The following is a 26,689-nucleotide window of genomic DNA, read 5'->3' on the forward strand; positions in this document are numbered from 1 at the left end:
TGTGATTGACAGTTCTCTACAGTGAATGTTCACGTTGTGCAAGCAACACAGAAACTGGGAGTGCTCTCTTTCCAGCATTTTTCAAGTTGAATGCATGTATGTTATTTTCTTTCTTTAGAATGCTTGGAAGAGCTTGGATGCCTGGTTGAATCGTATGGCATGAATGTATGCCAGCCAACTCCAGGGAAAGCCTTAAAAGAAATGGCAACTCATATTGGTGATAGGGACAACACTGTGCGCAATGCTGCACTGAACACCATTGTGACTGTCTATAACGTTCATGGCGATCAAGTGTTCAAGCTCATTGGAAATGTGAGTATAACTGGAAATAAGATTATGGGGGTTTGGGATTTAGGTGATAGGTTTGGTTTGGTTTGGGGGGTTTTTGTTTGGTTTGTGGGATTGTTCGGGGGTTTTTAGTTCCTTACTCTTTTGTAGAGGATTAGCACTGTTTTGCCTGTGATTGGTCATCTTGCTGTTGCCGTCAAGAGCATTTTGTAGTTTTGAAAATAACTATCATAAGATCTGTGGTGCTGTAAATTATTTGGTTAATCCCAGATTGTGGAATATATGAAATCATAGAATGGTTTGAGGAGGGACCTTAAGGATCATTTAGGTCTAACCCTGCTGCCATGGCAGAGACACCTTCCACTAGACCAGGTTCCTCAAAGCCTCATCCAACCTGGCCTTAAACACTTCCAGGGATGGCATATCCTGTTCCAGTGCCTCAGCCGCCCTTACAGTCAAGAATTTCTAATCCAGTCTAAATCTACCCTCTTTCATTTTAAAGTAATTACTCCTTGTCTTATCAATACGTGCTCCGTTTAGAAATCCTCTCCAGCTTTCTTGTAGGCCCCTTCTAGGTACTGGAAGGCTGCTATGACGTCTCCCCAGAGCCTTCTCTTCAGCATCCTGAACAACCCCTGGCTCTCAGCCTGTCTTCGTAGGAGAGGTGTATATAACCTGGGTATACATGAATGAAAAACAAAACTGGAAGAAACAAGGAAAACACTGACTTTCATGGGAATTAAATTGTTTATAAAGAGTAACTTGAATGGATATTTTATGGAATATGATGAGCAGGGTAGCAAGGCTGCCCCTTTTTGGTTTTTTTTTTCCTTTCCAACTTCTTGAAAAGTTGAAGTTTATTGTGACTCTTGTTTTCTCCAGTAACCATTTCCATGAGAATTAATGTTGCATTTTCATTAACATTTTAGATTCCAATCAAATTGCAACTACTGTTCAGAGTGCAATCTGTCTCCTCCTTAGCTTTGCGTAGTCCATTTGCTTTTGGATTTTCAAGGTTAAGAAAAGAACTATAGCACCTGAACTATTCAACCCTTTCTACCTATGACTTTCTGAGCTTCAGTATGCCACAGCTAAAATGTATGGGTTCTCAGGAAGGCTTCCAAATCATAGGGATGCTGTAGAGTAGTTCTCACAAAATTGTCATGCTTACTTGTGTTCATATGTAGTTACTGGTAATCTTGGTCCAGTAGGTAAGCAGGTATATGTGAATCTTTTCACTGCCTGAGTTGGAGTTTAAAGTTCGATCTTGTGTTCGGATTGAATGATGAGTACATTGAACAGGACAACTGTAAGAAGGACTCTGGCTTCTGTGGCAGGGTCCAGAGTGTTAAAGCACTGCCTCATCTCCTAGTAGGTAGTATAGAAAACGTGGGTGGCAGCTTTTTGTTTGAGTTTTTTGCAGCAACACATGCAACAATTGGAAATACTTAATAGTACCGTATTTTGAATTCGAGATGAATTGTTTCTTGAAAATTATGTGGACTAGAAATAACCGTGTTTGGTATTACAGCTTGTCAATGTTGGTTAATTAGCTCTTGAAGTAACATCTGGCAGTCCAAAGTGACCCTGTTAGTTTGCTGGTAGGTGATAGCATTGACAGTTCCTGCCTTGGGGATAGGGAACTTCAGTCTGCAGTAGTAAGTGGTATGCATCCTGTAGGTGACCTAGATTTCTAAAATCCATACAACTTGAGTTGAGTGAAAGTATTGTGTGTTACAGCTTTCTGAGAAAGACATGAGCATGCTGGAGGAAAGAATAAAACGGTCAGCCAAGAGACCCTCTGCAGCTCCTGTGAGACAGACAGAGGAGAAACCTCAGCGTACTCAAAACATCAGTGCTAACGCTGGCATGATGCGGAAGGGGCCAGCTGAGGACATGTCCTCCAAGCTCAAGTATGTAATGATAGGTTGTGATCTCTACCTTGCATAGTGTATGTGCTAATATCATGTCTGGCAATGTCAGTTTTAGTTCTCATATCATCATCTTTGCATGTTGTGAAAATCGGCCAAACAATATAAATCAAAATGTCTGAAACTTTTTTTGTCTTGTCTGTCTTGAAATCTTTCTAAATGGTCTTGTGCCTCTTTTCACTGCTTCTCCATGGACAGAATTATGTATCGCACTTATAGGATGTAAGTACTGCCCACTAACTCCTTGGTAGCAAGGCTCTTGTATCTTTCAGTTTCTATCCCAGTCATCCCTTCCTGAGGGTGACGGGTTTGCCATGGCTAGTTCTAGCTTATTTACAGGTCTCTGACGTAAAGAAAAGAAACCAAAAAATACAGGTTTCTGTCAAGGTGACTATAGATCAAGCTGCAGGCAGACTTGGCACTTCCACATTAAGCAGCTGTTCAAAATATTGGGAGAACTTCCAATGTGTTACATTAAACTTTGTATTGGTTGGACCCTGTTCTTAACTTGTTATGTTAAACATAAAGCACAGAACTGGATAAGCATGTGTGAATCATAGAGCCTGGGGCAACAGTACCAGAAACAAAAAGCTCAGAAACTGTATTCCTTGTTGCCTGCTCATTATTTCTGAGTAAAAATCTGTGTTGAGAACTATGTATTAGAATATTTCCTTGAAAAATCCAATATGCAGCACAAGTTATGTGGGATGCTGGGAGTCTTAAGTTCAGAGGAACTTGCCAGGTTGCTGTGTACATATGCATCCCGTCCGTCATTAAAAAAAGCGAAAGAGGAAAAAGAAGCCACACTAACTTCAAAGCTATGTTCCATTTATACTCCTGTGAACTCTACTAGTTATCTCAAACCATTGCATACCTGTCACAGATGCAGGGGGTCTTGTGGGTTACAAGAGGAAGTAGGAAAGCAAGTGACTAGCAGCTGCTCTTCTGGCCTACAAAAGTTTGTTTTGTTCATGGCTTAGAGGAAAGGTGAGGGAGTTATTAGGGGGCTTAAATATAACCAGAACTCCAAAATCTGTGCTATTCTGAGAGCTTTAGGGCTACCAGTGGATGCTAGTGCTAGTACTCTTGCCTCCTGTGTATGTGTAATAAACACCTCTCTCCTGGTTTCTATAGCCAAAATCGCAACATGGGCAGTCACTCTGAGACAACACATACTGTTCCACGGGAATTTCAGCTGGATCTTGATGAAATTGAAAATGACAATGGAACCGTCAGATGTGAGATGCCAGCACTTGTGCAGCACAAACTAGATGACATTTTTGAGCCAGTCTTGATTCCTGAGCCCAAGTGAGTTTAAACTCCTAAGTGAAACCAGCAGGGCTGCTTGAAAGCTATTTTGTGAAGCTGAATTGGCTACTTTCTACGTTCAGATTTGTTTGCATAAGAGGGTAGTGTCAACTGATTTGAAGAGATGTCAAAACAAAGATCCCTTACGCTGTTCTGAAATCTGGAGAGCAGTTATTTTTAATGAAAAATCTGAGTTCTACTTATGTATTTTTATAGTAAAAGAATTCTGAGTTTGTAAGTGCGTCATCAGTGTCTTTACAAGTAGTGCAATAGATGTGTTTGAAAAGAGTGATTCCTTCCTTGACTATCCTCAGTGAAGAATGAAATCCTTTTCCCTTATCTCTAAATCTTGATTGAAATGTAGCAGTTAAGTGTGAATTAAAGTAGCTCTCCAAAAAATAATGAATTCTCTTTTCAACTGTTTAGAATTCGTGCTGTGTCCCCGCACTTTGATGACATGCACAGTAACACAGCTTCTACTATCAACTTTGTCATTTCCCAAGTAGCCAGTGGTGATATAAATACAAGCATTCAAGCTCTGACTCAGGTAAGTGAATTAAGGTAGCAACTAATCATAGCAACTAATCACACTGTATTAAACTATTTGTCTGCGAGGGTGATGAGTTGCACTGTGGTGGAGCAATCATGTCAGGTGACGTGGACTCTGCTCAGAATCTCCCTGATGACAAAACTAAGTGCACAGGGGCCATCTGACTCGCTTCAGCAATAGAAATTCCACTTGGAAGACGTAGAATAGACTTAACGCTTTTTTCATTAGTTATTCTGTGTTATCATTTTGGTTTTGTTAAATTATTTGTGCTATGAGTTTGAAAAAGCCAGTTAGTCAGTGAGACTTAATTTTAATGTAAACTGGTTTATAGATCCTCTGCAAAAGGATTGTCTTGCCTCGGTTTTTATGTGGTTTTAGGGTGGCTTTAACTACTTCAGAGTTTTCATAATACTTAAAAGATTTCATAAAGCTGTTAATTCCAGAATTTTTAATGGAGTGTTTTCATTTGTGTACAGGATAGGATTGCAGTTCTCTAAAAGATTAATAATTGGTTGTATTGGGATTAGCAATACAGGTCTGTGGCTACTGATTTCAGGTGAAAGCTTAGAATACAAGTGCCTTGGCAAATCAATTGGTCAAGACAAGCCCCTTCCTACAGAAAAGTTTTTAAGTCATTGTTATTTTGCACTGTTTGCATTATGTTGACTTTACTAGTGTTTTGGTTTTAAATCTTAGATTGATGAGGTGCTCAAACAGGAGGACAAAGCAGAAGCTATGTCTGGCCACATTGACCAATTCCTAATAGCTACATTTATGCAGCTTCGGCTAATCTACAACACACACATGGCAGATGAGAAGCTGGACAAAGATGAGATAGTCAGACTTTACAGCTGTATTATTGGGAGCATGATCACGGTAAGGCTTTGATGTAAAATGTGAGGTGAAGAGCAAATAACTTCTGTGCAGAAGTTGAAGGAGAATGGAATGTCTGTCCTGTACCTAGGTTAGATTACTACTGAGTCTCTTTTATGAAGGTTTGTTTCTAACTGTCTGCTCATCAATGCATCTTTTGAGAGGGAGTGGGGAATGAGAAACTGGGGAAGAAGGTCTCTGCTTCTGCAGAATACAGCCACTGTAATACTTCTATTAAGCTCTGTTTTTAATATTCCTTTTTGAGTACTGAGTTGGTGGCCTAAGTATTTTCAGAAGACACTCAATAGAAATAACTTTCTTCATAATTGTGTTTTGATTGTTTAATGTTGTGGGAAACAGGGAGATGTCATGGTTAGACAGCGTTAGTCTAGAGACAGGTTAGTCTAGAGAACTAACTCCCTGTATTAAAGGATCGTGTACAGGGAAAACTAATACTGTCTTCAATCTGTAGCTATTTCAGATAGAGAGTCTGGCTCGAGAGGCCTCCACTGGTGTGCTTAAAGACCTAATGCATGGTCTTATTACATTAATGCTGGATTCTCGGGTTGAAGACCTTGAGGAGGGGGAGCAGGTCATCCGATCAGTCAACCTCTTGGTAGTGAAAGTTCTGGAGAAGTCTGACCAGACCAACATTTTGAGGTATATAATGAAAACTGCACAATTACTGCTTTTCTTCACCTGTTCCTGTGTGTTCCTTGAATGGCTGAGTTTGTTAGTCATTCTGTAAGCAAAGACAAATGTCTGTAGAATCATTCAGTTAGCTGATAAAGAATTATCACTCACTGTCAGTGGTGATCAGAATTTGACTGCACAATCTGCGCAGTTGGAGGCAAGCTAAACAAACCAGCTTAGTATATGCTTCTATATGCCTTATAGTTCAGCAGACTGCCTCTTAAATTCTTGTATGTAGAAAGAAAGAAGGAAAGAGCTGTTATACAATGTGATGTAAACTGCTGGACTAACCTCAGTCTCTGGTGTGGTATTCTGGGGTGAGTTGGCATCTTTTTTTCTTTTGTATAGAATGTGTTCTGTTTAACCTCTGTAAATTTATTCCTTTTAGTGCTCTGCTTGTTTTGCTCCAAGACAGTCTTCTAGCAACAGCCAGCTCTCCTAAGTTTTCAGAACTTGTCATGAAGGTGAGCCTATAATAGAGATTTTGAATTTACTTGGTTTATCTGAATCGTGTTAGCTGAAACGACACATACAGTTAAAAAAAAAAATTAGTGACCATAACTTGAAATACTTCTTATAACTCTTATAACCTTATTAGATGTCACATATAGGGACTTCTTGTATGCCAGGAGGGAGCTTAACGCCTGCTAATATTTTACAGAAACTTGCTCACACTAACGCAAACTCCATACAGAGCTGTAAAGTCACCTGCTGGGCTCGTTTGCTTGGGCACAGCACTGTACTATGGATTCAAACAGTCCCAGACTGGAGCTGACTTCTGTTTTGTCACCTCTAATGATAGATAGAATGAACATGCAAATGTTTGCATTTAAAGCATGAGTGTGATCTTTTGTTTTAATCATACAACACCCTTTTGTAACTGGCATGATTTAAAGGCAACTTAGGCATTCTTAATGAGGTTAAACCTCAAGTCGGTGTACATAGCATGTATGTATTATCTGCTGAAATTTCTTCACACAAAGCATTCAGTCTCCTGCTGTAGATAAGAGAAGTCAGCACTGCATTTATGCATCAGCTCTAAAGAAAGATCTGGATACTGTACAGCTAGTTACAAAGAGAAAGTATGTACCAGTGCAAATATAGCTTCAGCAGACAGACACTGCGTGCCTGTAAATGGTAGCAGAGTGAAGTGACTCAGTGGTAATGTTGTGTAATCTCTCATTACATAATTGAATGCTTTTTCCTTGAGTTGTCTTGCTTTAAGTCAACCTCTCGTTCCAGTGTCTGTGGAGAATGGTGCGTCTTCTTCCGGAAACCATTAATAGCATAAATCTGGATCGGATTCTGCTGGATATCCACATTTTCATGAAGGTCTTTCCCAAAGAGAAGCTGAAGCAATGTAAGAGTGATTTTCCTATAAGGACATTGAAGACTCTGCTTCACACCCTGTGCAAGTTGAAAGGGCCCAAGGTCAGAGCAATCACTAGTCATGTGCTTTTAAATTGAATGTTCATGCGGTGTCTAAAGTTTTTCCTTGTTTTTTCTTTTTTTTTTTTATTCTCCTTTTATCTTGTTTTAGATCTTAGATCATTTAACAATGATAGACAACAAAAATGAGTCTGAGCTAGAAGCTCACCTTTGTAGAGTAATGAAACACTCCATGGACCAGAGTGGAAAAGCTGATAAGGATACAGAAAAAGGAGCTTCTCGCATAGTAAGTAAAGAAAATGTGTTGGTAGGGAAAAGGAATGTAAGGCAATTTAAGAAACAAGCTTAATTTTATATTTGTGGAATGTGCAGTAGTGATTGCCTTTCTGACGTGCAACTAATATTGGAAATACTCTTCTAATTTCCCTTTCATTTATGGCTGTTTTGGGAACTTGCTGTGTGTGTTTATGTGAGTATTCTGTGCATAACCCAGGATGAAGTGCTCTCCAGAACATTCAAGTGAGCAGCATAGGTTTATTGCTCCCTGATACTGCATCTGATCTACTAGAAGTTAACCATACCCAAAGCAGGTTGTAAACACTAACTTCTCAGAAGAAGTTCTACAGCTTTATGATGTCCCTCCTCTCATTCTGTGCAAACAGTGGCTATGTAGAACCCTGATCACTTGAAGATTTTCTTCATCTTGGAAGCTCTGTATCCAACTAGCAGATCTGAGGGTGGCATGGGTTTGTCTGACTTCCATCTGGTTTTATTCACTTTGTTTTAAAAGTCTCCTTTTGTTTATTTATTTAGGAGGAAAAGGCTTCAAAAGCCAAGGTTAATGATATTTTGGCAGAAATATTTAAGAAGATTGGCTCAAAGGAGAACACCAAGGAGGTGAGTGCTCCCTTCCTGCACGGAAGAGGACATGATACGTTGGAATGGTGTATACAGCACTTGTAGTAATACCTAGGAACTCTTCCCTCCCAGGGTCTAGCAGAGCTATATGAATATAAAAAGAAATATTCTGATGCAGACATTGAGCCCTTCCTGAAAAACTCCTCTCAGTTCTTCCAGAGCTATGTGGAAAGAGGCCTCCGATTGATAGAAACAGAACGTGAGGGGAAAGGACGCATTGCTCCTTCTACAGGTACATGTTATAGCAAAACTGATTCATTTATGAGAAGCAGAGATAAGAGATCAGTTACATGTTTCCTGGTAGAAACTAATATTTATAGATGTTTATGGATTTCCAAAGCAAGCCTGGTGCTTGTGTTGTTTCATGACGCACCATTTGCAGGAACTATGCATTCTTGTTTACAAAAAAAATGTTATAACCACACTAAATGTAGAAAACATCTGAAAGGCTTGGTAAATAAGTGGTTCTAATATGTATCCTGTAGTGTGGGTTGAACATTAGCCTATGTTTCCATGTGTCCGGTATCAAAAATTGGTTCTGCAAGGTATATAGCTGGTTTACAACAGCAGCAGGTTCTCCATTTACCTTTTTACCAAAAAGGTGCAGGAGGCTTTTTTATAGTATTATTTACTATGGCATTGGAAAGCTTATTTTAAATAACTTGAACTGTTCCTCTAGCAGATTTTATGATGATCCCTTTTCAATAAACTAGCTTTTTAATTGGATAAATTACTGTAAAACAATTTGTTAGTGAGTCTTTTCATTGCAGATAAGTACAAATGAGTATTTAATGCAATATTAGAGAGAGAATGTGACAAATTGTTAGCTGAGAGTAAAAACTGATACACAGTCTGTCTAAGCTTACTTTAACTTTCATTTCTTTCATGTTTCATTGTGTCCTGTCAGACTTTGTCCTTTTTTCTACTATTGTTCTTTCTCCTATTCTTGTATTGTAGATTACTTTAGGAAGATAATGAGATTCTTTCAGAACCTCTTAAATATGTTTAACTAGGTAGGACAGAAAATTCTACCTTTTCATCCTAAAAGTCTGTACAACTGAGAAATTAGTACAGCAGTTTTCAAAATGAAATTTACATTTCACAATTGTCTGTTTTTCCCTCCCTAACTGTAATTTTGTTATAACAAAGGATATTGTTCCATATTGCAACAGTACTTTATTTAGAGTAAAATATAAGTAAGTGTATTAAAAGTATAAATGCTTAACCTTAATTCTCCTTTATCTAGTTTAAATGCCTTTGCAGTAAATTAGTGAAAACAAACCCTTGTCTGTGCTAAGTCTTAGAACTTGCAATTCATTTCATAATGGAAAAGCTTTTTTCATCATGTAAATTCCTTTTCTAGTCTTCTGGTAGGGAAGCTTTAAAAACCTTGCTATGTGCCTTCCAGAAATAGCTCTTTGAGACTAAACCGGAAGAAAAAGCTTTAAGTTACACAAAGGAAGTAAAGAGGCGTTAGGATCAGTGGTAAACCCAAAAGTGGTACTAAACTAGAAGAAGACGGAAGACTTCAAATAGTTCCCATCCTGCCAATTGCTGAGTTCATTCTGTCAGATGTTGTGGTTGCTTACTGCTGATCCACATCAGCATCTTCCTCTCTCCCCACTGTTGTCTTCAGCTGCTCTGCTTCTGGAGCTGCTCTGCAGCCACTTCTTAAATTTCTTCATATCTTTTCTTGGTTTTCAGTTGTCACTCTTGCAAGGAATTGGAAGTGCTGATATGTCTATACTAGCAAATGCAAATAGCTTGGTAGTTTATAGATTGGTTAGTTCTTCATTCATTGCATCTTGTTTCAAGGAACTGACCAAGAGGCTTACTCTTTTTTGATGTTTTTAATTGGTTTTAACTTTTCTTCCTTCCTTCCCCTCATCTTCCAGGAATTTCTTCTCAGATGGAAGGAACATGTGTTCCTGTGTCTACCCACACTGTATCTTCCTCTATAGGAAACACAAATGGGGAGGAAGTGGGGCCTTCAGTTTATTTGGAAAGACTAAAAATCCTCAGGCAGCGTTGTGGCCTTGACAACGCAAAGGTATTGTACTTGACAACTCTTGTAAATCTCTGGGAAAGGAACTTGATTTGTACTTTTTTTTTTTAAGAATTAATATTGATTTCTCTGCCAAAGTCAGATTCTAATCAGAATTTATGATCTTTCATTATAGTGCATGTCCTAGTTACTCAATGCATGTCACTGTGCCTAGTATAAATGGCTTTAAAAGCATTACTTGGTGAAGTAGGCTTACGTTTCAATCCACTCTGTCTGCAGTACTGGTGTGCATGCAGGTTGTTTCTACAGCCTTGTAGTTTGGTATCTTCACTTGCTGGGTAGTTGAGTCTGAGAAAGGTTCAAATAACTACTGTTCTCTAAAAATTAACATATATTGACCTCTGAGTTGAATGATGGGAAAATTCTAGATCTTTCTGCTGTGAAACAACCATAAGAGCTGAATTAATTTGAAGTTGTATATATTTTGGGTGTATGAATACTGAGGCACAGAAATGCAGAATGAGCTTAGTATTGGAAACCTGTGGACCAACATCTCTTACAGTTCAGTGATCTATGTGCTAGGAATCTAGTGCCAGTTACTGAAATTTGCACTGAGCCACGTGAGAAGTAATGTTCACTCAAGGAATAGTTATCAAGGTACATCACTGTTTTAACTTTCATATCAGCTCACAGCTCTGAGGAGGGGAAATATTTCCTAGATGATAGTAACAAGGTAAATAACTCAGATGGAAATATCCATCGGTAAAAGAACAGTGAATTGACATTTTAAGTCTTTGGCAGGGTCTATCTTGCCAATTAATTCAAGTTTCCTCTTCTCATTCCTCCAGAAAACTCATTGCCTGTTGATACTGCACATAGGCATGGACTTTGCACTTGTGGTGTTAGAATTCAGACTGTTTAAGACTCTGGCGGTCTGTCTCAGTAAAACACTGGTCTGCAGTGAATTTTTTGATCTTTAAAGACTGTAGTTCTTTTGTGTCCCTACTGACATGAAGTTAAACATTAACTACTCAAATGATAAGAATTGAGTATTTTGGTTAGCTTTGCATGGTTCTGACTTATTGCTCCAGATTCACTTGTGTTGTAGTGGTCCTTCCATTTTCTCTGTTTTCACTGTTTGCTGTAAAGATTACAATCCATTGATTATGATTTGTATTTATATAGCATTTACCACTATATGTCTTAACACTTCACTTTCCCCCCTCGTAGCAGGAAGACAGACCCCCTCTGACGTCTCTGCTCTCTAAACCTACACTCCCTACAGTTGCATCCTCTACAGATATGCTTCACAGTAAGCTCTCCCAGCTCCGTGAGTCCCGGGAGCAGTACCAACATCTGGACCTGGACTGCAATCAGACTCATTCCTCTGGCATTGGAACTACCCTGGCTTCACCCTCTTCTGCAGCGGCCAATATTGATGACTTGAAAAAAAGATTGGAGAGAATAAAAAGCAGTCGCAAATAGAGAAGCAATGCTGTTGCTTGGGGCTGTCTTCAGCTTTAGTTTACTAAACTAGAAGTCTTCATAGTTAAATGGCCTCGTTTAGGCCTAATGTATACAAACTGGTTTATGTATAATACAGTGGATTTTGGGGGGTCGAGTCATTGTGGCACAAGTATTTGTACATACTCTGCTTCTCAGTGAGCATCTCTGACAATAGAAGGCTGTCTGTGTATTAGTTTTAGTGTACAGACCTGTAAACAACCATCCTGCTCAGACTAGTTTCTCATAACTTGGGGGTTTTATTTGTAAAATTGTCTTTAAGATTTTTTCCTAGTTCTTAACTCTTAGAAGATCTTTAGTGATTTCACTTTTAATTTTGTGAATTCTTCTCCATGTAATCCTTGAACTGTTGATTCTGTATGGACACATGGCATGAAGTAACTAATTTAAGTGTCTTTTGTAAATAAAGTTTGCATTAACTATACCAGCCTCTGTAGGAACAGCAGCAACTGCTGGTTATAGGTCACTCTGTATTCCTGAATGTTAGTGACTGGGCATCTAGAAACTGAACTAAGCTATTCTTGACATGAACCTTGGGATTTGGATACATTATAAGGAAGATGAGTGGAAATATACTGTCTGTGGGTGCAGTTCTGAGACTTTGCACTCTTCTAAGAGCAGTAGTGCATTTTTATATAGTTCCTTTTTTATGTTTTGGAGTATGTTTCTGTAACTTGAGAATATTTAGTTTGCTGAAATGCTTATTTTAAGTTATCTAGTCCTTGTAATGCCTTTTTAGCCAGATTAAGCGTAGTCCCAGCTGAGGGAGTTTTCTTTGAGGGAGCCTGCTGCTATTGGTATGGAATAGACTAGCAGTGATGTACAGTCAGTGGGCTCATTTATCCTGAACTCATTTGGTTAAGCAGTCTTCCTCTTGCAGGTAGACCTCACCACTACAGTCTTTTTGCTCTTAAACATCTGATGTCAGCAAACTCTACTAGTTTGTGTAACTAAGACACCTAGTAGGACTAGTCTGAAAAAGATGTAGCCACTAATTTTTTTTTTTTTAAGAGTAATTAGCCTTTTTCAGAAGCTACAAATATGAAGATGAAGACAGACACACTGTGTATCCTTTCTGGCCCTTTCATTTCTAGGGAGGTGATGTGTTTTGACCTTACTACTGCACTTCCATGTGAGAACTGGTTGTGAAGCATACATTGCACATCTGTTCTGTAGCTAGAACAGAGTTATTGAAGAGTTGGACAGGCAGGCTTAAAATAGCACACTTCTGCTCTATATTTTAATCTGTTCCATGTAACTGCTGCTTTTGTTGTTTGCTCTGTGCACCAGCAGTCTCTGCATTAGGCCATTACTGAAACTGCCTTGCCTGATTACAGTAAAAATGTGGCTTTAAATTAGTACTTGTACAGCAGATCTATGCCAGAGCTTCTGCAAATGTCTGAAAACTTTCACAGGACCCCTAGGCTGGGGTTGCAGTTGATGTATTGCTGCTTGGTGCTTATGATGAGTTTGCACACTGCAATAGCAGGTGACTTGCGAGCGTTCTCCATCCTGTGTTAATTGATATGATGCCGTTCCTTGCTCCACTACCTTGATTTAGTAGTCTCAGTCTCCTCTCATAACCTGAAATGGGCATGCACTTTCTTGTGGAACAGAGCTCTGTTACAAGTGGAGGTTGGCCCTTATTGGTAAGTGCTGAGTTTTGTGCACTTTACCTCGGGCAGTTTTTGAACAGTTTGTGTTGGCTGGCACTAGTTACTGCCACTACCTCTCAATTACTAGCTGCTCTCTGAAACTTAGTGACATTTAAATTAATCCATATGTTCCTTTACCATATCCAGCAGACATTCTGAAGAACTATTTGTTAATTAGCTCAGGATGTTAAAACAGCAATGCCTGCAAACTTGTAAAAACTATTTTAAGTTTGAAGCTGAATTGGAAGTGAAATACAGGAAAACTGAGTAGCAGAAGATATAGTTTCTTTTTCTGAATGAGTTTTTGCCCTGTGTCTCTGTAGTGTTTGGTTGGACTCAATATCCTGGGAGTTCTGAACTAAAACTTGTGCACACAAATTAATAAAGCCTAATCTTTAGCCCAGACAATATTTAAATAACATTAAACTGAATTTTAAAAATTATTCCTCTGTATTGTTTGTAACAAGTCAATATGAACAGTGACTCACTCCAGAAACTCTGTGGTCCTGGTTCCCCTCTTAGATATGCAATTTGTCACAGATTATTAGATAGTAGTGAAAGGGTGAGCCTTTAAACATTAGAAGGGCTAAACATTTTCAGTGTCTTGTGCCTTTGGTTATCAATGACTTTAAACAGTCGTGGAACATGAGCTCTTGAGATTTCATTCCTCAGATGTCACTAAGAGGTTGGGTTTTGTGCTTTGTTAGGGCAATAAAATTGGGCTACTTCAAGTTGTTTCCCACGTGAGCCATCTTAAAGGAGGTGGCCAGACACTAATATCAGTAACTGTTTTTTTAGAACAACTAATTTCAGTGTTGCCAGTTTCTGTGCCTTAATGGCATTATGAGCGAGGAGTTCAGGAATGAGGTGCCATAGAGAGCAAGGAGAGTTTTCAAATCTCATGATTGCTCTAAGAGAAAATTGGGCTGAACAAGTTGGCTAGCCAAGAATGTGTTTACTGCTGTACTGCTGGGTCCTCAGCAGTCCACAAATTGCTGCTAAAGAGTTCATGAAAGAACTGAAGCTTCTTTTGGGAGAGATCCCTAAACAGCCTCTGTAAGACAAGCAAACAAGTATAGTGCAGGATGCTTCCCTTGGAGGCCCTTTGACAGTGCATGAATTGCTTCCTTCTGAATCTTGCTATGGAGGTGGAAAATACACAATGAGGGCCCAGCAGGACCTGCTATGTAGAAAGTTAGTGGAAGTGCTGCTTAACATATTGAAGCCCATATTCCTTTGCAGGGTGCATTGCACAGTGGTGCTGGTATTTGTCGCCTGCTGTTGTAGCTGAGAACAATGTCTTTATGGCTTTTCTTTTGACACTGGTGTTTTGTGTAATGCCACAGTTACCATTGGGTGCTTATCTCTGGTACATTCTTGGCTCAAAATCTAGAACAGAAAATGAGTTGTCTTGAAGGGAGAGAATGGACAGTGCATGAGGGGGCAGTTGTGCTTGCTGTTACTGCCAAGGCCATCATCTCAGGTCCAAAATCTGTTGATTATAGCTGATGGAAGGGAGGAGAATTTGTTTGAAGCACAAAAGGTAATTAGCAATACAACCAGTGCTATGTTACTCTTGGCTACTGTTATGGCTTAGATCCAAGTGCAACTAAACTCAGCATGAACAAAAGGAAGAGAATGGGCTTAAGAGCTTTTATTTTTGAGGGATAAGACTTTCCTTTGTCAAGTTGTAAGGATATAACTTCAGGATCTTCTGTGCTTATGTTTTTAAATGGAGCATTGTAGCAAGTCTGAGAGCAAGCAAGGTAAATGCTTCAACTATCGCCCATATTTTTCAATGGCTTTTCGCATCCACTTTTTCAGGCGGAATACATGGGTGTAAAATCCGTATTTGCCATCTCGGTCACATCCTTCTCCCCATGAAACTATTCCCACTTGATACCAACGGTTGTCGTCTGGGTTCTAAAGCAAATAAAAAAATGGGATTGACACAAGGAGCAAGAGACTTTAATAGAATCATGGAATCATTAAGGTTGGAAAAGACCTCCAAGATCAAGCCCAACCTTTGACCGAACACCACCCTACCAACTAAACTAGCACTAAGTTCAAAGTCTGGTCATTTCTTGAACACTACCAGGGATGGTGATGCCACCACTTTCATGGGCAGCCCTTTCCCATGCTTAAGCACCTTTTCAGTGAAGAAATTCCTCCTAATGTCCAACCTCAACCTCCCCTGGCACAGCTTGCGGCCATTTCCTCTTGTCCTATGGGTAGCTCTCTGGGAGAAAAGGCCAACCCCCACCTTGTTACAACCTCCTTTCAGGTAGTTGTAGAGAGTGATAAGGTCACTCCTGAGCCTCCTTTTCTCCAGGCTAAATAACCCCCCTCCCTCAGTTGCTCCTCATAGGACTTGTGCTCTAGATTTTCTAGCAGCTTTGTTGCCCTTTCAGATCTAAACCTTGTATGCACCCTAGCCTCTTTAATGAGGGATACTGCTTTGGGATTCAGACTGGCATCTCCAACAGAGCTTGTTGGAGTTTTTTTGTCTCTACTCTTAAATCTCTAAGTAAGAATTGGCCATCACTTATGCATTCTGCAGCAGATCTCCATATATGCTGAGAGCTCAGTATAGAAGTGGGGCTGGCTGAGTGCAGGATTCATCTCCAGGATTCAGCTTGGACATGAGCTGGGTTTGCTTCAGCCACTCAGCAGTCTCCACCTCTGCTGCTGTCTTTTAGACTATTATGAAAGTTCAGCGTAGCACAAACCAAGCTCCGTATGTCTTATGAGCTTGAGCTTGTTGAACATACCTTCATTACAAAAGGTCCCCCACTGTCCCCTTCACAGGCATCTCCTCTCTTTGAGTCTTCAGGACTGTAACCTACAGCCAAGAAAAAAGTCAGACATTTGTAGGGGAAGTGGCTGGCATTGGCCATCTTTTCCTTGAAGTTGCATAAATTTTCTGAGACCCATGAGATAGCTTGTTTGCTGCTCCTGCCAACTCGGACTTCATAAAAAAACAAAGCAATTTTCTAAATTTATATGTAAACCAGCTACCTCTGCTTCTGTCTTTGCAACATTCTTGAATTCACCCTCTGTGCTCTCATTCCTGTTTTATTAATCAGGATAGCCATGTCAGTTGCCACTGTGTTCAACAGCTGTAGCTTGAGCTACTGTGCTTTTCTTGTCTCAGAAACTTATTTGTAATACTCCATGTGTCCTTTTTATCATTCTGTTTACTACAGAGATACCTTGCTGTCCTCACTGTCACCTTCCTGTCACTCTGCAAGCTCTGTTTCTGCTCTCCCCCAACTGTCTTCCTAAAGTCTCACTATGAAGAGGAACAGGATTTCACTTTCATTCCTGATGAACTAGATGGTATCTTTGCATTTTCCCATCACCTCTGTCTCCCTTTTTTTCTGTATGTCTGCATCTCAGCTGTTTTTCAAGAATGTTGTCTAGAAAAAGAAACCATAAGAACAGTGTATTTTCAGCACACTCATGAAATTGGCTTCCATCCTAACTCAATCCCATGCGCTTATATGCAAGCAGCACAAACTTATTCAGAGATCACTGGAGGTTTGCTTGTAGGAACCGATAAAGTCTGCACAAATAAAGAATACAGCAGGAACTGTTAAACTCTTACATAAATCCACAGTCTTTTGGTATCTTGAATTCTCTGTCTACTTCCCTTCTCACTGAAAAAGGGTATAGGGCCAGAAGAGATTTAGGAAGGTGGGAGCCTGTTGCCACAAAATTTGCAGGCATAAGTATGAATGGGCTCCAGAATGTTGAGACAAGCTAGTAGACAGAATAATGGGTGTGCAGCCTTTAATTTAGGAAATCACTGAATTGTTCTATGTACTGATGAAAAGATGATTTTATATATGCTTAGTTCTCCCACTGAATCAGCTGCCGCTGATACCTGGTGCCATTAGACTAGTGCCTGACGCAGCTTGGTGTTACAAACTTCATTCATAGCTTTAAGTTCTCCAGCCTTTATGTTTTCTGAGAGCTGAGAAAGTTCTTCACAGGGAAGTTATTCTTTGCGGAAGGCATTTGCAAATCTATCAGAAAGTAACCTTACTGCATGAGTCCCACCAGGAGCTCAGAGCCCTCGTCTTCTGTAGCAAGTTTTACCTCTGTCTCCAGTGCTACTTACCTGCACAAAACATGTTGTCAGTGACTTTAATTTTGGTGGAATCCCTGCAGATACTTTGGTCTACAATGGGCACATTGAGCTGTTGCAGAACTGTGGGCAGGTTGCTGGGGCTAGTGGCCCATGTTTCTTTCAAGTTTCCCCAGCCAGTTACCCGCCCTTTGTAGCCTGCCAGCATCAGCCTGTGGAAGGATGCATGAATATAATCAAATGTTTTCTAACAGCTTTTTCCTACCTGGCTCTCTTGCTGCAAATAGCCTTGATAAGTCGTCTTTTTCTGTCTTTTCTTTTTTTTTTAAAGACTACAGATGGCTTTTGTAGCCTATATTTTTAGGACTGTAGGACAGTCTCCTCACCTCTGCACGACCTCTTTGGTAGGCAGGCAGACAGGATGGATGTAGTCACTAAAGACAATGGGTCTCCTTAAGTGCATGAGTGCAATGTCTCGGTCCATGTTCTCTTTCCAGTTGTACTTAGGATGGATGATGATTTTATCCAACAGAGCAATCTTCTCTTTATTCTTTTCATATCTGAAATAGTTATGAAGGAAAGAACTTGCTGTACAGTAGCAACTAAGAGTCCTCTGGGGTTTGTGATACTCTCGGGTGCTTTGTAACCTCTGAGACAATGCTGTCTTTACATTGGAGCACCCCTTTAGGCTTCCCATGCTTCTGCCCTCCCTTTAATCTTTAGGATCAGCAAGAGCAGCAAATGACAGCCCCATTAGATCCCATTATTGAGAGACATGTGACATTGGTGTGATATTTCCTTGGATACTGAACTGTATCTCATTACTCCAAGAGGAAGAATAGTTCACTCCCACTTCATCCAGACTCTTACTTTGTCCTTACGTGCTTGCCAATCCGCACCAAGATGTCATTTGTAGTTAAGTTCTTGTCCCATGGTGGGTAATAAATACAATGAGCAGCAGTCAGGATCCAGCTGTCACTGATGAGGCTGGCACCACAGAGCAGCTCCTGAGGAGTCTTTTTGTAGAGCATCACCTGCCTGAGAGATGAGGAGGAGGAAGACTTAGCAGGACTTAAGATATGGCTGGCTGAACAGGTCCCAGTGTCATGTGGAAAGTGCAGAATTTGCAGTGAGCAGGGAAGAGCATTGCACCGTACTGACAAAGAGAACTGCATAAGTGGCTCTGTAGCAAGTCTTCCCTGGACACGTATGTTCTGTGTAGTAGGCCAATTACCCCATTTCTTTCACCTAGAGAGGTTCCTCATCCTTTCTGCCCCAGCAATGCTGGAAAGAGGAAGAGACAAAGATGAAACACACAAGCACTCTTTCTTTCCCAGGTGGTTGAGTACTTAGCTCAAGAGGTAAATTTCTTTCCAACTATGTTACTACTGCCCTAATCAACCATTTGGAGAAGTTTTGATAAGACTCCATAATGTGTGCGTGCTGCCTGAGATAAGAAAGCCCTTTTATTTCTACTTTCTTGAGCTGGAGAGAAGGAAGACACAATTCCTTATGAAGGACTATGCAAAGATAATACTTACCAGGGGGAGCTGCCAACTTCTGCGTCATCTCCATGGACAACTCTGCCTCCCATGTAGGACTCCAACAGCTCCTTCTCACTTTTGTCCGTTACCTTCTTCTTCTCAAATAAAGGACGAGTGCCACAGTCTGAAAAAGTAGGCAGCTGGCTTTGTTACTCTACCTGATTCACCATGGAGAACTGTCATCTGCAGTCATCATGCTAAGCTGGAAGATCCTAGGAAGGAAGTGCTCACTAGCTCCATGATTGTAACTAGATATTGACTTCTGAGAGTTCTTAAAGGAATTTCAATATCTTCCCCTGCTTTTAACAGTATTTGTCTAGCTGATGTTTCTGAGGAACAGTGAGTGCCCTGTGGGAAGAACCTACAGCCTTTCTACAAACTGTGATGCTGTGTCTAGAATTTTTGCTCACCTGCTTCGCCTGACCCAAAAGTTTTGTCATCAAAGAAGGTTCTGAACTCTTGAGGATGAGTAGAACGTCCTGATATTCCCTCCCCCTCTTCGTTCTCCTCCTCTAGCAAGCTGTCTGAGAGAGATGGAAAGACAAACATGGTAAAAGGCTTAGCTCTAGTTTCCATAATTATCAGCAATGTAAATGTTCCTTTCTACACACAGTGAGTCTGGTGAAGGAATGATGTTTTAAAACCACTGCTCTTTTTAATGTTCGTTGTCCACCATGTGAGTTTTCAGGGAGAAGAGAACCCATGAGACACATTAACAGCATTGTGTACCTAAGGCAGGTTAGCACATGTTATATTTGGACAAACAGGACTCCCACGTGCATGGTGCACATAGATCCTTGTCTACACCTCCCAGACCAAGCACTTCACCCTAGTGGCATGTACTGGTTGTATATGCCACTGCCTCACAAGTGTGCCTACCCAAACCTATGCAGACTTCTCACCGCAGTAGTGCAGATCGCAATAGTCAAAGTAGGGTGGTTCATCCGTGACACACCAGACACCCTCATCGTCTCTGTCAGGATTCCGACAGTAATTCTCCAGCAGCTTCACCTCTGGGTCAAGGTCCTTTCCATGGAGCACCTCTTTGGCTTTCTCAGAGTTCCATGGCAGACACTTAGCTCCAGACACAGTGACTGAGAGGGTCCCTGTGTAAAGCATGCCTTTCTCTTGTTCGCAAGGCTCCACTGGGGGAGGTGGTGTGACTCGAGGAGTAAATGGAACTGTTGTCCTGTCTTCACCTAGAAAGACAGAGAGCTGTGATTTAAGCCATAGCTTTGCACTCAGAAGTACTGTTAGTGAATTGCACCAGTGCCCCTTTACGAAACCCTAGAGTTCCATGGGGCATCCCATTACGTTTGGGAGCTCCTGCTGTGCTCCCATGCATGTGGTGGCCCTCTAAAATATTGCAGTGTCAGGTGGTTCAACAGTAGGTGAGGTGAAACTGGCACTATTCATCACACTTTTCTTTGTCACTAAGATGTGAGGAACAATATTGTGTTCATTTCTGGGTATCTTTGAGAATCAGCTCAAGGGATGGGTAGGTGCCTCCAAGCATCATAATGCTGCTGTATTAGAACCTCCAATGTCTTATACTCAAATGCATAATAACTAGGCCATATTTGGGGGAGCTTTTTACTGTGATATGCTACTAAAATGGCAAAATTTTACTTTTGCCAGTGTTTCTAAATCTAATGATAAGTGAAAAATTTTCCTGCAAGACTTTCCACACTTTTTTTTCAAGTGTTCTAATGGCTGCAAGCTTTAAGCAGCATTTCCTGAGGGAGTGGACACCCAATAATTTGTCCTGTGGCAGTTGCTTGACCTCAAGCTGCCTTCTCCTTGTGCACAGGGGGAGAGACCCCCCTGTTTGACTATTCATCCTGGGGCACAACAGCCACTGAGCAAGTAGCATTCACCTTAATAGGTGAGGCTGCTTCTGTTCGATTGACTTGTGTCAATATGATTACAAAAGAACTGTGCACAAAGCCAAGGCTTTTTTAGTCCTGTCATATCCATGCACATGTAAGTGTAACTGTAAGCTACTGTAGGTCAGAAACTAACTAGTGAACAGAGATAGTACAGATGCCTGATTGCCTCAAAGCAGAGCAGTATCTCTTTTCAGTTTGTCATACTGCAGACCAGAGCAATGGTAAAGGCTTTTAAAACTTCAGAATACCCCATGGTCAAAATGGTTGCTGACCTCTCCGACTTTCACTTAGGGTTGTTGCCTTTAGTCTCTGCTTTTGGAAGAGACACTTCTGCTGTGAGAAGCTTCTCTGCTTTCTACCAGTTCTTCTGAGACAGAGGCCAAGTCCCAGGGGAGACAGCTCTGCACTGGGGGGAAATGGGAACGTATTAGTGTAGAGGGAGTCAAATGCAATGATAAGAGAAGGGCATCTTCTCTTTTCTTGAGTTTGTGGGTATTACACTGCATGTCTCCACAGAAGTGAATGTTAAGGCAGACAATCAAGCACAACCTGTAGTTATTTTGTCTAAAGGTGGGAATTCAGACCAAAAACCAGTATGACTCATGGCTGTCACAAATTAAAGGCAACTGAGCCAGGATTTTGGGACGACTCTGACTATAAAAAACTGTAGTAGATTCCAGGGGACTACTGACACTGGATTTAACTTAGATTTGGATTAAGGTAGTCTAGAGAAAACAGCACATTATGTATGGGCAACTCAATAACTTTTCTTCCTCAGCTGCTTTACCCTTTAAGATATAGCTTCTCTACTTCTACTAACCTCTGTTCATGTAAGCTCCCTCCCTCCTAACCCTCTCCTTGACTGATTTAGTATCAGTCTCAGTGCAGTGTTTGCTGTGAGTGAAAGGTGTTCTGGAGTGTAGTGCTGAGACATACCACACACTGGGACAGGACACTCCTCCCGTTCCACCGTTGGGTCTCGGGTGTAGCACCACGGGCCTTCTGAGTTGTTGTCTGGGTTCCTGCAGTAGTTCTCAATGAGATTGGGATAAATGGTGGCATTAAATCTATGAGAAAAAAGCTGGTTAGGCTAGGAAGGAAGGAAGGACACCTTGGAGAACCCTTTAGGGGTATGCAGGAGATGAACTTACTTAGGAATATGTGGATATTTGCTTGTCCACACTTGACATTCAATCCCTGATTTGGTGTAGCTAATTGTTCCCCGATAGTTCTGGCCCAGCCCAAGAGAGCAGTCACCTGTCAAAATCCCAAGACGGTGTAAACCAGGGTCAATGGAACTGGATGTTGCACTTCCAAGGTCAGAGGTACCATCCCTCATATCCCTTTAGCTTTTGCTGTGTGCAGAAGCCTGCACAAGCACAGTCATCCTCTTCTTATGAGAGGAGCACGCAGCCTAAGCTCTCTCTGCCTCATCAGAGGGAGCTATCCCTGAGGGTCTGTGCTTTGCTTTGGCTGAGGCCCTTCTGAGAGGCCACTCACCTTAGGCTGCACCTGACTGTGTCACAAGGAAAAGGATATTTACCCCACGCTGTTTCAGTGCACAAGTCAGGCTGTTTGTGAAATTGTTAGTGGGGAAATAAAGAGGAAGAAAGAATTCAAATTCCCCTCCTGATATTTTTCTTTATGATTGTACGGCTTCTCCAACTTTAGATTATTTTTTTTTCTGTACAAGCTCTGCAGGAAGCAAGTTCCTGGCACTCACTGTGTCTGGGAGACTGAGGTCAGCATGAATTTCATACCTTCTAGACAAGCATCCAGAACTGTCCTGGGCGTTCTCTGGCCCTGACATACTAGCAAAATCAGAAAAAAGAAACACATATGAAAGGAATCCAAATAAGCATCATAATTTGAATCAGTTTATCATCTAGAGACAAAACACAAGTGCTTTGCCCAGAAAGTGAGCTCTTGAAAGAGGCAGCTATCTCTCTAGGATGGGACAGTGCATCCTACAGTGCCTGTAGGACTTGAAACAACTCACCTTGGTATTTTGACCAAAATGCCTCCTGTAAAAAAATAAAAAAATAATTAGAAAAATGTATTTAGAGACACAGAACATCAGACCTTGCTTGGCTACTGCAATTCAAACCAGTAAGAGAATGCCGCATTACAACAAAAGGAAAGACTAACCTAGCTCTGTTTATACTAATTAATACAGAGTTCAACAAAGCAAAAAATCTGATGTAAAACCACATTCCCACTCATCAGGCTCAGGATTAAGAGAGTACTGTTTTTTCTAAAGAGATTAAAGATGCTTACAACCTTCATCAACCTGCAGAGAAAGCAGAGCCTTCTACAGTGCAGTGGGCTACAGTGCAGATATCCAAGCAGCTGAACCTAGAACTTCTAAGTGCACAGATCACATGTAGGTCAGCTGTTTAGATCTACGTCTCTCCTGTGCAGCCTGGGGCTAATTGCTTTCGAAGTACTCCACAGAGGTGGTGTCTTGCTGGCTTAGGCTCCTAACTGTTTATCTGTTGTATTCTTGGGTGTGGAATTCAGCATGGACACCGGCCTTGGAGCTAGGAGCAAATCACAAAAGGATGCAGCACAAATTTAGCAGAGTGAGTTTGGAAACCAGAAAAGGGGACACGATGTGTTAAGGCTTCAGCTCAAAGGAGTTCGAGGCATCTGCACTCAGTGTTTGGCTGCCAAGCCAGCTCTTCTCTGAGTGTTTGGGACTTCAGCAGCTCACCTGTGTGAGGCACCATGCTGAGCTAGTAGATGCTACTCCAGACCCATGGGAAGGCTCTTGTCAGTTCATGCAAAGAGAGGGAGGAAAAGCAACCTGAGCTTTGAGCTGCATTCCCTGGAGTGTCTCCAGGAGCAAAGCTCCCTAAGAAAGCCTGAGCTGTCCCTGGGGCCCACACACACCAGCCTCATCTTTGGTTCACAGAACTGAGTCCCTGGCTGTGTGTGTGATCTGCTGGTCTCTCACTACAGAGGTTGGCTGAGGGAATGTTTCCTTGGGAACACCTATACATACCGTCTGATCGGTGGATTCAAGGGCTTCAAAAGCCTCCTCATAACTGCATGTCTCCTCCAGGCACTCTCGCTCCAGGTTTCCCTTAAGCATCTCTTCTAGAAATCCCTTGTTGGCACGTCGTGGGCGCTTGAGCAGTGACAGTGCCTGCCCCTTTTCCAGGAAAACTACCGGGTCAGAATATTGCCAGTCAAAGGGCTGCCTGCAGCTGGAGGGCCCCTTTGTCTCCCCTTGCAGTTTCCAAAAACCACAAGCAGCTGATGTAGTGATCCCACAGCCCAGCCCAGCCTCCCACAGTGCACCATACAGGAGGAGAAGCCCTGTCTGGTGTACACCTGATGATCAGAGCAGGCTCTCTGTAATTCATCTGTCACTTAGGTAACAGAAGTGAAAGGAATCCTGTGCTTCCTCAGCAAAGCTGCTCTGCTGATTTGCAGTTAGGTAGAGGCATATTTGCTTTGAGCCTGCTACTGTCCCTGCCAGCCACTGTATTTATGTCTTTCCAGCCTCAGACCACTGCAATAAGCACAGCTTGGTTCCATCTTCATGTTCAGAGCCCATGATCTGAGACCTGTAGACAGGTTCATCCCCCACACAGTAGTGCATCATAGTAAGAAAAGACAGATGAATTAGAGGCTCTCATAAAAAGAGCAGTAAGCAGGAAGGCGGCATACTCTGTATGACCTAAAGCTGTAATAAGGAACAGCTGGGGAGGCAATGGAGAATTGAAGCCACCCAGGTCAGCTGAGGAATTCTATCCCCAAAAGTCCCACAGTTGTGTTACACATGATCCTGGACTGAGCCACATTCTGTCCCCTGCCACTTCCCAGGCCACCCAAAAAGTCCACTGAGCTGTTGTCACCAGCTGACAGATGCTGGTTGCATCGTCCTATGCTCACTCCACTCTCAGCACCCTTTCGATTTCAATTCAAGCTTTTAGCAGGTCTTCCTGACTTACCAAGAAAACCTGCCACCTGCTTTACCCCGTAAAGAAATAATCACATCTTTCTTTCTGCTGTCACCCACTAGCACTGTCCTTCTCCCTCTGCCATTGAGTCTTACCTCCAGCATGGCCCAATGTGAGGTGCAAAAGGCTGGAGAAGAGCAGGCCCTTCAGTATGCTGGTGTTGGTGTGTGCCATGCTGTACAGCCCTGGCTGCAGGGGAATTGCAAAGGAAGCAGAATAAGCAGAGTCACAGCCCCGCTGGGTTAATATTGAACCAGAATGAAGAAACAGGACTCCAGAGGTCGTGGTGTGTCAGGGACAGTGGGACTGAGGCTCCTCTCTCTTGGCATCTCTCCCTCTCTTCAGAGCATCTTCATTTTCTTACTTAATTAACATCCTATTGAATAACTGGGAAGATGCCATGGGGAGCGAGAGGATAAGCTTGTCCCAGGACACAGGGAGAACTTGGGCTGGCACAGAGAGGAGCTTTCTCCTTTTCCCTCACCTTGCTCCCATGAAGCTCTTCGCACCATCACTGCCTCCCCACCATGCTGACTCTTCTCAGAGACCTCTTCTCTAGTAGCCTTGCAGGCAGCAAGAGAGCTCCTTAGCCATTCCCAGTCCTTCTCTCTTTAGCTGCAAGCCCCTCTACTTCTCCCTAGAGTTCAGTTGTCTTTTCTTCCTGCAGTTATCAGCAAGCTCAGCCCCAGCTATTTTGGCACCAGAACATAGGGTTTGTCTCCCTCTTCTCCCTCACCAATGCCAAAGGATCAGAAGGGGTGCCTTTAACAGCCCATTTGGAATTTAACCAGTTAGGTCAGCAATGCCCTTGGCAGTGTATACTTCCCACTGCCTTACAATTCCCTGCTGAGTCGAGGAGGATGAAGCTGCATGAAGTTTGGGCTTCCCATTTTATTGCCCCACAGTGGAACACACTAAAGTACATCCAAAAAGGAAACAGCAGCTCTGACAAGCAGGGAGCTAGCATACCCCAAACTAGACAGGAAAACAAGGGCTTCCAGGAGCAGAGAGGCAGGACTGGTCTGGATGTCATGACATCAGTTAATAAGTCAAGAACTGCGCTACCAGAGCTGGGAAAGCTCTAGTGATTCCTACAGCAAGCAGAACAATGGCAGAGTGAAAAAAACAGCAGAAAGCAGGGCAGGGTGGGGGTAGTTTCAGGAACTGCCGCATGGCATGAAAGTGCTTTCTGCCAGCAGGGAGCATGTTTTGTGCTGAGCCTCTGTGCAGCAGATACATCTGTGATGTTTATCTCCATAGAAGGAGTGCAAATATTAGCATTAGGGTGGCTGAGGAATGACTCTGTGGCCACTGGTACAAAGAGCAGTTGCAGAGGCTCCCCCCTTCATATAAGAATGTCTCCTGTTCTCATCCACACACTTGCTCCGCCCCCTGAGATTTTGGAGAGACACTTTTGGGAGTGGCTGGGATGCCCTGAGTGGAGACGACCTGGGTGGAGAAGTGTTTCTGAAATTAAACACGACCCAACAAACAACCCATGTTACTTAGCCGGAAAGTAGCACTTAGTCAAAGAGCACAGGCAGGGACAGGAAGGAGGCATCAAAGCACAAACAGGTTTGGGAAGAGTGGTGAAGTCAGAGCTGCTGCCGTGTCCTACACAGCAGCCACCTCCGCTCCTTGCTGTGGGATGGGGCACAAACATTTTCCAATATTCTCAGTCACTTTTTTTCATTCTTGAATCTCTCTCTGTCTCTTATTATAATAATCAGGCAGCCCTTACACTGCAGCTTAAGTCAACATTGTTATGCATAGATTTTTACCATCTTCTTGTCTTCCCTTTAAAGGAAAGGTGTTAGCACCTTTCATGGTATCATGCAGTATATAAGGCTGACAATAAGCAATGCTACAATACAGCAGTTAAGCTTGATTATCAGAGAGGTATGAATATCTTACAGAACTTATCTATGCCATCTTTCTTTAGTATTACTTCTGTTCTGGTTCCTACATTCATTTTGTTGCTTAAGCACTTGTTTATAGAAGCCTTACTGAAAGTGAGGATTCTGTCACTATATTTGGCTGCTTCTTTTCCAGTTGCTGTTCTTC

At 41.9% G+C, this 26,689-nt stretch overlaps 2 protein-coding genes and 1 non-coding gene across 9 annotated transcripts in view; 2 read left to right on the forward strand and 1 right to left on the reverse strand.

The window, feature by feature from the left end:
* CKAP5 (cytoskeleton associated protein 5) overlaps positions 1-13,577 on the forward strand; it is a 54,713-nt gene extending 41,136 nt beyond the window's left edge. Inside the window, exons 32-45 of one of the 5 annotated variants that reach the window (XM_027705520.1) lie at positions 119-312; positions 2,029-2,201; positions 2,418-2,441; positions 3,354-3,527; positions 3,954-4,074; positions 4,774-4,953; positions 5,423-5,610; positions 6,032-6,107; positions 6,886-7,074; positions 7,184-7,318; positions 7,846-7,929; positions 8,023-8,182; positions 9,846-10,000; positions 11,186-13,577. In XM_027705520.1, the coding sequence (XP_027561321.1) occupies positions 119-312; positions 2,029-2,201; positions 2,418-2,441; positions 3,354-3,527; positions 3,954-4,074; positions 4,774-4,953; positions 5,423-5,610; positions 6,032-6,107; positions 6,886-7,074; positions 7,184-7,318; positions 7,846-7,929; positions 8,023-8,182; positions 9,846-10,000; positions 11,186-11,440 (2,108 nt within the window). In that variant the 3' untranslated portion in view covers positions 11,441-13,577. The remainder of the gene's footprint in view (positions 1-118; positions 313-2,028; positions 2,202-2,417; positions 2,442-3,353; positions 3,528-3,953; positions 4,075-4,773; positions 4,954-5,422; positions 5,611-6,031; positions 6,108-6,885; positions 7,075-7,183; positions 7,319-7,845; positions 7,930-8,022; positions 8,183-9,845; positions 10,001-11,185) is intronic. The other 4 variants (XM_027705544.1, XM_027705527.1, XM_027705536.1 and 1 more) reach the window with 4 other exon arrangements.
* LOC113963320 lies at positions 4,137-4,247 on the forward strand. The gene has a single exon (XR_003532742.1). It is a non-coding gene; the product is annotated as a small nucleolar RNA SNORD67 (small nucleolar RNA).
* A 1,196-nt stretch (positions 13,578-14,773) lies between the features above and the next one.
* On the reverse strand, positions 14,774-24,852 carry F2 (coagulation factor II, thrombin). Of its 3 annotated transcripts, none has more exons than XM_027705575.1 (14): positions 24,721-24,852; positions 23,662-23,825; positions 22,657-22,681; positions 22,418-22,468; positions 21,809-21,914; positions 21,594-21,724; positions 19,671-19,967; positions 19,179-19,292; positions 18,766-18,892; positions 18,095-18,262; positions 17,611-17,784; positions 17,258-17,436; positions 15,906-15,976; positions 14,774-15,057 (listed from the first exon to the last, which is right to left on the reverse strand). In XM_027705575.1, the coding sequence occupies exons 1-14, from the start codon at positions 24,797-24,799 to the stop codon at positions 14,914-14,916; spliced, it is 1,830 nt and encodes a 609-aa protein (XP_027561376.1). In that variant the 5' UTR covers positions 24,800-24,852; the 3' UTR covers positions 14,774-14,913. The 3 variants fall into 3 exon arrangements, with proteins under 3 accessions (XP_027561376.1, XP_027561367.1, XP_027561385.1); XM_027705566.1 differs by having other exon boundaries at positions 23,662-23,828; positions 24,721-24,844; XM_027705584.1 differs by lacking the exon at positions 23,662-23,825 and having other exon boundaries at positions 24,721-24,744.
* Between the last annotated feature and the right edge of the window lie 1,837 nt (positions 24,853-26,689).

The sequence above is a fragment of the Neopelma chrysocephalum genome, unplaced genomic scaffold, assembly GCF_003984885.1.
Source record: "Neopelma chrysocephalum unplaced genomic scaffold, ASM398488v2 Primary Assembly neopelma1_24, whole genome shotgun sequence".
NCBI lineage: Eukaryota > Metazoa > Chordata > Aves > Passeriformes > Pipridae > Neopelma > Neopelma chrysocephalum.